The sequence below is a fragment of the Corvus brachyrhynchos genome, unplaced genomic scaffold, assembly GCF_000691975.1.
Source record: "Corvus brachyrhynchos isolate BGI_N302 unplaced genomic scaffold, ASM69197v1 scaffold60, whole genome shotgun sequence".
Classification (NCBI taxonomy): Eukaryota; Metazoa; Chordata; class Aves; order Passeriformes; family Corvidae; genus Corvus; species Corvus brachyrhynchos.
Window position 1 is genome coordinate 4,891,642 of NW_008236767.1, and position 11,401 is coordinate 4,903,042.

General features: G+C 37.7%; 1 protein-coding gene across 1 annotated transcript in view; it reads left to right on the top strand.

The window, feature by feature from the left end:
* The window catches only part of MRPL15 (mitochondrial ribosomal protein L15), a 9,872-nt gene extending 3,176 nt beyond the window's left edge, over positions 1-6,696 (top strand). The window contains exons 5-7 of the mRNA XM_008644967.2: positions 1,994-2,159; positions 2,629-2,752; positions 3,999-6,696. Of these exons, the coding sequence (XP_008643189.1) occupies positions 1,994-2,159; positions 2,629-2,752; positions 3,999-4,336 (628 nt within the window). The 3' untranslated portion in view covers positions 4,337-6,696. The remainder of the gene's footprint in view (positions 1-1,993; positions 2,160-2,628; positions 2,753-3,998) is intronic.
* The last annotated feature ends 4,705 nt before the right edge of the window (positions 6,697-11,401 follow it).

An 11,401-nucleotide genomic window follows, 5' to 3' on the forward strand; every position in this document is an offset into this window, starting at 1 on the left:
GAGTGAGGATGTTAGGCATGGAGGTGTAATCCAAAGCCTTGCTTTGTTGTTTCTCCTCACTTTATTCACCAGAAGCTGCCATCCAAACAATTCTGCTTCTCTTCATGGTTGTACCTTTTCAGCACTCTGACACTGTGGTCTTTGTCTATCTGTGCCCCACCTGTTCCACCTAGGATCCTAACAAGCTCTTTAGTACCAAATCTGCTGGATGAGGCATTTAGTCATCTTTCACCATTGTTCTCCTTGGGCATTCTGCCCTGTTTAATACTTTTGTCCTTTTTGCACATTGCACTGGTTTGTGCCATGTCTTTATCCCACCTTTCTAATGTTTAAGGTTATTCTTCTAACATGTCTTTTCTCCAGTCACTGTTCTCACCTGGAGAGATGTATGTCAGCATTTTCCAAATTTCCTTCACTTATATTGATAATTTAAAAATTTGGATTAAATTTTTTTTATTTGTTTGGGGTTTTTTTAAAGCCGGGCTTGTTTCATCAGATAGCATTTGTGTTAGGTGGGTCAGTAACCATTTTGTTGCTTTTAGATGTGGTCTTGAAAACTTCTGTGTCCATACAATGCTGCTACAGGCAGTAGTAACAAAAACCTACACTGAGCAGACAGTTCAAGGATGAAAATACTAATGTGTATTTGTGAATTGTTAGACTTGATTTCATGTTCCATTTCCTGATACCACTGCCTCAATAGCTGAGCACTTTTATATTTCCATTCTTTATGCATGTGGTAGACTTACAGACCTGTCCCAGTTGTTACAGAGTTTTCTCTGAATCTTAATAGTTTGGAAATGTGACTCAAATTCTATTTTCAGGTACTGTTATTTCCTCTTGATTGCTTAAATTATTATAAGAGTAAACAAGAAGCAGTTTCAATAGCTGAAAGCAGTGTAGATCCACAGTCCTGCAAAGGAAATGCTCTAGAATGCAGACACTCAGCATCTTATGTTAATAGTGGTCACAAGTTCATAAATATCCAACAGAAAAAAATCCAGCCTCCTGCAGTGACAAGAAATTATTAGGATCTTGCTGTTTTTGACAACGTCTGACAGCATATGAAAACAAAAAGAGTGCTCTGTAGTTTCAATGTTAGTGTAGTTTAAATGTCAGGCTACTGTAAATGTTTCTGTGGTGACCACTGTAAGTGCCCTCGAGTGACGCTGTTGGGGCAGGGGGGAGCACACCAAGCAATGTCTCTGCCTGTTTACCTTCACCTCACTCCTCCTCCTGCCTCCACTTCTTGAACTTTTTCTCTGTAGGGAACTATCTGACAGCACAAATTCTGTAAGTGGCTTGCCAGTGACAGCGATCAGCTGCTTCCCAATTTTTCAGTTGCTGCTCAGAGACTTCTGATAGCAGCCATCAAATGGATTGTAGGAGAAAGTTTTGAGCATCAGCATTGATGGTGTGCATAGACAGGAATAGTCTCTGGTATTAGAAAACTGTGCTAAGGATTGGTTTGTACAGTAAAGTTAGAACTTCAGAAAACACAAAAGTAGGTTCTGCTGAAGCCAATGGCTGTTGACAAGAGATTCCAGCTCCCTTTGGGGATGTGGGTTAATGCATATTTTCTCAATATTTCTCTTCCTTGATGGTGTTTTGAGGGAGATTCCTTTCAATACTTCTGAGAGGTCAGGTACAGTGGTAATGGATCAGAAAATGTTGTTGGATGTAAGCTGTGCAGGAGCAAGTACAGAGTTTGTCTGATAGTCTTTGACTAAGTTTGTATGGGAGGAGATGTTTGGTTTTTTGACTGTCTATCAGTGAAGCCCCCAAGCTGGCTTCACTTGGAAGGTGGTAGTTATTTACAATCTTGTTGGTTTGCCAAGAAATGCTGACACTGTAGTGTCTTAGTATTTTTTTAGTTTAGGAGTAGGTAAAAACCAGAATATCTCAATTGACCAGTTGCTATTAAAGCTTCAATTTTGTACATTTCTCATTGTTTTGTTTGAGGTGTTTGGTTTTTTTGTCTTTCTCTCCCCAGCTTCAGACGTCAGTACCAACCTCTGAGTCTTCAGAGGCTGCAGTACCTGATTGATTTGGGCAGAGTTGACCCCACACAGCCGATTGACTTAACTCAGCTCATTAACGCCAGAGGTGTGACAGTGCAGCCTCTCAAGAGGGATTACGGTGTCCAGCTGGTGGAGGAGGTATGCAGACAGCACACTTAGTACTTCAGGCTTTCAGATTGTCATTCCCGCAGTTCGGAAGCATCTTTGATTCTCCAGATCAGTTTGCTGTGAAATTTTTGTGGATCATAAATCCACTAGAGGGCACTGTGTGTCAGCAAAAAAAGAAACAACTCAGGAGGATGTTTTCATACCTGAGGGGCTGCAAAAATGAGAGTTAAGGAGCACATAACAAAAGGCTGAAGAAGTATTTTACAACAGAAAGCTAAAATGTAGTGAAAGAAATGTATGAATATTTTGGAAATGGAAAGGTTTTTTTAATTCAACCCAAGTGACTGAAGGCAGTTTGGTTACCTATCTTGGTGCAGGGAACAGACAATTTATATTATTTTGCAAGATTTAATGTTCCTTACAAGTTTTCAGAGAAGAATAAATGTATATCTTAAAATACTCACTTTAATGTTATTGTAATATGTGTTGAAATTTACAGGGTGCTGATATTTTTGCAGCAAAAGTAAATATTGAAGTGCAGAGGGCATCTGAATTAGCAATTGCAGCCATAGAAAAAAATGGAGGCGTAGTAACAACGTCATTCTATGACCCAAGGAGCTTGGGTAAGAACTTCTTTTAATTTCTGCCTTTTTTTTTTTAATGTGCCAAAATTAAATGATCCAAATCAAAGTTTCAAACACATTTCTTAGTAGAAAGTCATCAACTTATAAAAGCTTCAAAACCAATTACGTGTATATTTACAGAGTCATAGAATACTTTGGGTTGGGAGGGACCTTAAAGATCATCTTATTCCAGCCCCCAATGATGAATGATAATGCATCCTCAGTTTTGGCTTTTTTCAACCATTCACCTGTTTAGTCCTTCCAGCGTCAGTAGTTGTATACCAATCAACCAGTTAAGGAAATCTGAATAGCTTTGTAAATAGAGGACCTAAAAATAGTGTTTAGCTGAATTTTTGTCTTCTGTTTCCCATGTTTAATAGCACTAAGAAAACTCAGGAAAAAATAGATTTAAAAAATACTGTGGGTGTTTATATTTTTAATTTAAAATGCTTTTCCACTTAAAGTGAGGAAGTAAGTTACAGAAGCTCAGAATCATTCCAGTTAAAATGGCTATTGTTTTCAGAACTTTCACTGAAGAATGAGGCTTTGCTTTGCTTGAGGCTGCATCCTGCCTAGCATTCATTCATGCAGTTTTTATTGACAATAATGCAGCTTTCATGTGTGAATGAGGCTGAGAAGAAGAGGAATAGATGTTTTTAGTGTGCAAAATATGCTACCCTGGAGTGATACAAGGGATTTTTTTCATTCCAGAAAATAATAAAAATAATAAAGTTTAAAGATTCTGGAATTTAATTTGCCAAAATCAGTAAAATTTGAGGAAGAGATGATAGTCCCACAAAGGACTAAGTAGGTACATGTGCCATTGATACTTCAATTAAAATACTTATAGAAACACTAAATTTGGCACTTGTTGGTACACTGTGTAAATAGCCATGCAAGTGCTTTGCTTCAAACTTGGAAATAGACCTTTAAATAAATGGCAGCATCTAGCTTAGTTATGGTTATCTTTACCAAGCAGGTGTTCTAAATGTATTACAAGTATCAACTCCTCTAGACTGATGCTGTAAATACCAGTTAAAGCAGAGTTGGTTGTTTGGTTAAGTGAAACTTGCAAACCACTATCTCATTCTGAACAAGGATATTCTTGAGATTTGATTTTTTTGTTTGGTACTTTTTGATATGAATGTAGTACTTAATTTAGTAGAAAATAAGAAGGTGTCATTTAATATTTTTAAATCTGTATTATGAGGTGCAGTCACTAATTTTCTCTCATGTTTGCCCACAGAAATTTTATGCAAGCCAGTAGTATTTTTCCTGCGTGGCAAACCTATCCCAAAGCGAATGCTCCCACCTGAAGACCTCGTCCGGTACTACACAGATCCCAGGAATCGGGGGTACCTGGCAGATCCTTCTAAGGTTGCAGAAGCTAGGCTGGAACTTGCCAAGAAATATGGCTATGTTTTACCAGACATAACTAAAGATGAACTCTTTAAGATGTTGAGTGCACGCAAGGATCCCAGACAGATATTTTTTGGTCTTGCTCCAGGATGGATTGTAAACCTGGCAGACAAGAAAATTCTAAAACCGACTGATGAGAGTCTGTTGAAATACTATAGCTCATGAATTCAGGACTGGAGACAACTGCAGGTGTACAGGAAACACCTGGGTATGAAATAATGGATAGAAGTGGTGTGTGTTTGTTTGTTTTTAAGACTCCTATTATATTAGACAAAACATAAATTTTTCTTCATGTAATCTTCTGGTGTAGCTCTCAACTTTTTTATTGTCATAATAGAGTGTATCAAAAGTCTTAACATTTGAAAACTATGTGGAGTCTGACATAAAGTGTGCGTTTGGGCACTTTCTCTTCCAATGGTTTGCCAGTTATTGTTTCAGACAAAAGGTTTTGGTGTTGCATTTATTTTTAGAGGATAATTCCAAAGAGTTATTTGACCTAATAATTAGTTTATATTCACCCCCCACCCCCCCAATTTAAAATCAGAAACATGACTGTACAAAACTAAAATTAGTTTTAGAGTCATATTGCATAAAATTATAAGTTCTAGCAAATGTGTATTGAATAGCTGTAAGAGGTATTTTTGGTTGGGGAAAAATAAAAATAACCAAAAATTACAAAGTACAAAAGATTTCATTAACTTCTCAAATTCCATAGCCATGTCTTGGGTTTTTCCATTGCCATTAATAGCACCAGAGCCTGATAGGTCTTGATTTTTGATCTTACTTCTTCATATGCAATTGAGAAAGACAGGGTGTGCAGTTTAAAATAACTTTCTATGTAAATTTGGAGGGGAGGGGGGAAGATAGCTGTCTTAATTCAATGACTTCTATTATTCAAACATAATTTAAAACTTGTCCTGACACAAATGTAATCTCATTAATAAAATTGCATAGCAGGATCCAGAGTCAGTGAAGGACAGATTATGAAGGATGGGGATGTGATGGGTGAAGTACACAGTTAAGATTCAGTTTTCAGCTTGATCAGAGGTTGCATGTGTGACAGTGGACAAATGAATTTAAATGTTGTGAAAAGTTATGAACAAATTGTGTTTATAGGAAACAGCATTTTAATCACATCAACTTGATTAAGTCTTGAAAAATATTTTCCAACAAAGGTTTCTTTTGTCAGTCTCTCCAGAGTGCTGCATTATTAGTATTCAAGAGTATTCTAGGTTTTGTGTGGAAGCTTAGGATTGGACATTTGGGACAATGAGCCAGACACTAAAGAAGGATGAGGGGGGAGACCAAGATAATGTATCAGAACGTGCTCTGACTGCTCAGAAGTTAATGAGCTGCTTCATCATTTCATGGTTTAATTGAAGCTGAATTTGGTTTTAAAATAGTCATAATTTGATTATAAGAATGCAGGAAGCAGTCCAGGCGACCAGAACACGAGAAGTCATCTTGTTTTCCAATTTTCATGTGCCTTTGGAAATGCTACTTAGAGTTTGCTGTAGCTGCCAAACCGTCCTCTGTGTGCTAGACTCCTCTTTCTCCCGTATGACATCTGTATTTTGCTGGTATACCTCAATGGGGGAGGATTTAAGAAAAATCTTACTTTTCTTTCAGATAATAAAAAGCAGCAGATGAATTTTCGTTGATGTTTGTCAACCAACCCAGATTTTTCCTTTGCTCAACAACCTGCCTTATCAATTAACATGAGCATCTGTAATCACAGAAAAAAATAAAACAAGTTTTCTCACTCTGATTAAATAATCTGAAATCAAGAGATTAAGAATAGAAAGTCATTAAATTTTGACAATTTACTCTTCACCTTCTATTGTTCCTTGTTAATGTGTGTTAAATGCTATCAGTAATGGTCATTCTCCCAGCTTGGAGTTTAAGTATAGGTGAAACATAGCAAAACAACAGCAATATAAAATTGGACTATGAATAGCAGGAATTTTGTTTTAGTGGCATTAACATTCATATTTTATAAGGTGCCCAACACTTTTTTGGCACGTTAAGAATAATGCTGTATGCCAAAAAAAGTACAGTTGGTGTTAACTTGAATGTGAAGTAAATAACTTTCTCACTTTAGATGTATCCTGTTCTGCATCCTGATGATTGTTGGTTTGGAACCTTAAATGACAAGCAGTACTTTTTTCTTTTTCTTTTTTTTTCAAGTTTTTGTTATTACAATGACTTTACAATAACAATATTACTACTGCCTCCATTTGGGAAGGAGTTGGAGAGGGGGAAGAGTATTTATTGCCTTCCCTTATTTGTGCCATAATGTTTCTGTTTTTATGAATCAATTCACAATTGTATTTTGTGGAGGTGGTGGTACTCAACAGGAAAGCTACTTAACTGGAAGTGAAGAAGGAAGTTAGTCATATTAGTGAAGACCAGAAGACAAAAGTGTTTATGTATCATTGTGTATTTTGGGGAGGAGAAGACGGGGGAAGGCAAGTTTGTTTCCATTTCTGCTCTTTGTATTAAAATGAACAAATTGCTTTCAGCAATTTTTTTTCTAAATCAACTTCTTTGATACACACACGCGTGCACGCGCTGGTTTCTGTAGGTTTCTAAATGGTTTTCAGGTGAAAGGGTAACTTGGATAAAATGATAACAGTGAAAGAAAGAATGAAAACAGGAAACAGATGTCTGGTGACGTCGAGGGATTGGATAGCACTTATTCAGTGAACGGTGTCTTAGTCACAAGGCAGCTGTATCCTGGCTCTGATACTACAACGGTACAAATACCTTGGAGCCAAAACAGCCACGTTCCACAAAATCCGGTCATTCTACTTTATAAAGGTGATCTTTTATCATCTTATAATTGGAGAGGGCAAAAAAGGGCTATGCATTCCTTTATTTAAAATATGCAATGCTTGTCTTTTTTTCTCACTTCTGTTAACAGTAGCCAGTATTTTATATCAGTTGTTTGAATTTTTATTTACTAGTGCAAAAAGTCACAAGGCTATAGAGGATTTCCTGTTCACTTTATCTCATCAGGAACACAGGTCTCCTAGCAACCAAATACAGAATTATCAAAAGCACCAGTAAGTTATTGACAAGGTTTCTAATAAACCCATAATAAACAATGTCCCAAAGGACTGTTGTTTATATGTCAGACTTCCTGGTGCAAGACTAAGTCTGTGCTGGCATCTAAGGCCATTCTCCTTTCTTAGGTATATGGATGATGTTTTCATGTTCATAAGATAAAGGATTGCCTTGGATATCCTGTTTTGATACAGGTTTTTCATGTGCAACAATGTGTGACACAGCAAGAAGCGCCCAATCTGCTGTAGCTGGAAAAGCATTATCAGGTAGCTGAGGAAAAGGAACTTACATTTGTGTCACAAAATACTGAAAGCCATGTCCATTTTTATCAGCAACATCATACTTCTGAATGATTACTTGATAAAACTGATTACAGATGTGAGACTGCAATCAATATAAAGGCCTGTAAACAAGTACATACTTTGTTGTTTCATACTGTGATAATTAGAAATCACCTATTTCTTAGGAACAGACTCTACTGACTGCAGCCAGTCCATGCTATACTTACAGGTAGCTGGCTGCAGACTCAAAATGCAGTGAATTAAAATTCCCTTTTGCTCATATGTATGACAGTGATAACCTGGCTTCATTATAGTTCATATGGAATTTGTGTTTAACAGTCTAAAGTTGACTGTACAATCCACTGATTTCCAAAAACGAATAAATTAATGAATCACTGGCCCCGATCTGAATCTTCTCTGGCACTGTGCCAGCATTGTTTTGACATAGAAGCATAATTGATGTTAGTCCTCCAGGAAGTCATATAAAAGTGATCAATTACGAAGATAGCTTCCCATTGCTATTTTATTATTTTCTACCATTATTTCTATTTTATTTTCTATATTAAAACCTTAAATGCTAATGCAAAACTAATTTTGCACTGTTTAACACTCCCAAGTTCTGTAAGTAATTTGAAATTGTTGCACAAGTCCCATATTTTAAATATTTAAGTGTTATATTTACATATATCTAAAATAAGAAAGATATTCTGTATATCCAAAATGTCCAGTTTAATATTCTATATGCAGCTTTGTGTTTTAAAATTTTCTGAAAAGGTGATCAGACAGGAATAGTTTTATATAACTCACAATTAATGTTCTGGTTTAATCTATGAAAAGAGAGGTCCAAGTGTGACAGGATTCTTGCCCATTAGAGCACAATTATGAACTTTTTTAAGCTCCTTTATCTCCTGCCCAGGTGGCTCATCTTGGTCTTTTGTAGCTGAAATATATGGCATTGTCTAAAGAAGTATGGTTTCTCAGTGGAAGCAAGCTACCCTCAGATCTGTTCTGTTCTCCTGTGCTTAATATCCCCTCTGATGCACATGCGTCTTCCCAAGGTCTCTTCTCACCTTTCCCGTTGTAGTGGTGGGAACTACAGGGCTCAATCATTCTCACAGTGTCATCCTGTCTGGCCCACTCTGAGTTTGAAAATCTGGTTGTTTTATGTGCCTCTGGAGCAGGAAAAGTGTTGATCATTCCTGCATCTGTTTATAGGGGGGGGTGGGGGGGGGGTGGCTTGAGTTTCCTGGACTGGTGTTGGCTTTTGTTGTTAAAAATGTCAACAGCAATGTTGTTTACTTGTTAACCTTGTAGATTCCAAGCCACATGCCAAGCAACTTGGAGGGCCCTTTGAGCAATGGGCTTGGATTTGGTGTTTATCAGTCAATGAACACTCCTAGAAGAGTGCCTGTGCACTTAAATCAGAATTGCATATGCTAGATATCAATGTGAAAGGATAGGAAATTTTACATTCCATGCACCAATGCCCAAATCTGTCTCTCCTTGCACTTTTCTCCAGCCTCTGTAAGATTCATTCTGTGTCATGGTGGGATTGTCCTGTCTGAGCTTTAGTCTATAAATATGGGCTGATGAATTCCTATTTAGCCAGAAAATCTGCCATTTATTATTCCATGGACAGGTAATGATAGATTAATGTATACTTAGCCTGAAAATCTGCCATTTATTATTCCTTGGGTAGGTAATGATAGCTAGAAGTTTGTAGACATAGAGCAGCCTATGAAAAGTAAGCTGTTGTGTAAATTTATAGTAAACTAGTTCTCTAGGGGTTTTTTCTGATGCTGCTGTAGTTTGCTCCCAGTGTGGAGTACCTTAAATTAAGAAAATAAATTCACTTGGTATCTGACAAGAGAGATGCATTTTTACTTGAACATAGCTGTGGTTCAGTGCTTCAAAAATTGAATCCAAGTTCCCTGTAAAGTTAATATAGTGAGGTATTGTGTTAATTTCAAAATTAATGCAAGTCTAAATTTTTATTGCTCACATGTAGACAAAACTTCAAGCTCCTCTCATAGGAGTTTCACTCCCTTTGTAGTAATGTGATCGATAGAGTCAGTACCTAGAGCCTAGAGAATTGCCATTCAGCCTGGAGCAGACATCTGAGCAATTCAGTGACACTCCAGACTCCACTGACTGACAGGAGCTGTAACACAGCACTCTTGTATGCACCCAAAACTTCAGCATCTGGAGCTGAATCCCACTCTTTGTTTTCAGTGACGGTTTTCAGAAGTTCTCCTCGGGATCACCAGTGTGGATTGCTTAGCTCACCATTGGGAACTTGTGAGGCTTGATGTACTAGGTTGTATCTGTCTTTGAAAATAAGCATTCTTTTTTAATCATTTAGTGAAAAAAGCAACCTAGAGGATATATTGGTGCCACAAGAGGTGATATGCTGGCAATCAGTGTTATTTTAAAACTATTGGAGACAGCAGCTTCTCCAGGATACAGAAATTGGTGACATCCCCACCTGGCAGCCTCTGACTTTCAAGGTGGATGACTCCCAGTTGCCAGCCCTGCACTAATATTTCAACTCAAATTTGCTGGCCTGCCTTCTTTGACCCTTGTGTAATATGTGCTGATGTTTGTGCTAGTTCTAATCTATATGTTTACTTTATAAGCAAAGCACAGAAATTAAATTTGCCTCCATTTGCAAAATAAAAAATGAGAGAGCAGGGTGGTGCCTCCCTTGAGGGGTCTGCTTCAGCAAGTGGTGCTTGTAATGGCTAGAGAAGGTGACTGAGATGCTTAAACACAGATGTCTCACTGCTATCTGAGAAGATGCATCCAGTGTGTCTCACAGGGTACCCCTACAGCTACTCTGACAGCTTGTGATGTTTGCATAAAACACAGATTTGGTACTGATGTGCTTGTCTTTTGTGCGCAGTCATTTATCCCCTCTTTTTCTTTTCTCATTTTTTCTTCTTTTTTTTCTTGGCAAGGCCATCACACTTATTACAGCAGGCAGTCTGAGTATGGGCCATGTACGAGGCTTGAGATTGTTCCAGACAAAATATTATTCTACTGTTTTTATGTTGGACTTGGCTGATGTGACGTTGCTGCCATCCTGACTTCTAGGTAAAATGTCTGGGCTAATTGTGACTTTGTTGTTGGGTTTTGTTGTTATTGTTGTTTTTGGAAGGCTCCAGCCCTTCCAAGTTCATCATTAAAGACTGGTGTTTGCTGTGGGATGATCATGAAATGAATTACCATAGTGAGGATGTGATTGTGTAGTAAAATTCTACCTGGCTCAGTTTTCTGCATTCATTCGTATGTCTCTGAGGGGGTTGAAGCACTGGGGTGCTCTGATTTTGTCTTTGATGTGGGAAAGCTTATCTGTCCATTAAGAAAACCTAAGAAGAGAATGGAAGGCAAAAAGCTCTCAAGTAATTTTTGCTGCCTCTTCTGAGAACTGCATGTATTCCACTGCATGTTTTCCCAATTTCGGTAGTTCTTGGCTGAGCTCAGTGACTTTGCGTACGACATATTAGGAAACTGCAATGGCAGCAGACCACCATGGGCACTGACACACAGCTGTGGTACCATAGCTGGCTGGGGCAAAAGAAAAGATAATTTTGGAGACTTGGGAACATGAGAATCGAGGTATGAAACTCTGCCTGAAGAGATTCCAAAGTCAGAAACATATGTGTATACTTCAACACCACTGAAACTCTGCTGCATGTTTAATTACTTTTTGGTTTTGCTGACTATACTGTTATGAACTGTAAGTATTCAAGAAATTATTTAAAGAATACATTTTAGGTTTTCCTTGTTGTCCTTAGAGTTTTCAGCTCTGCAGGGATCTTGTTTCCAAGCATTGTTCCTGTATCCAGCAAGACTAGAAGCAAATTTAAGAAGTGGGAGCCAG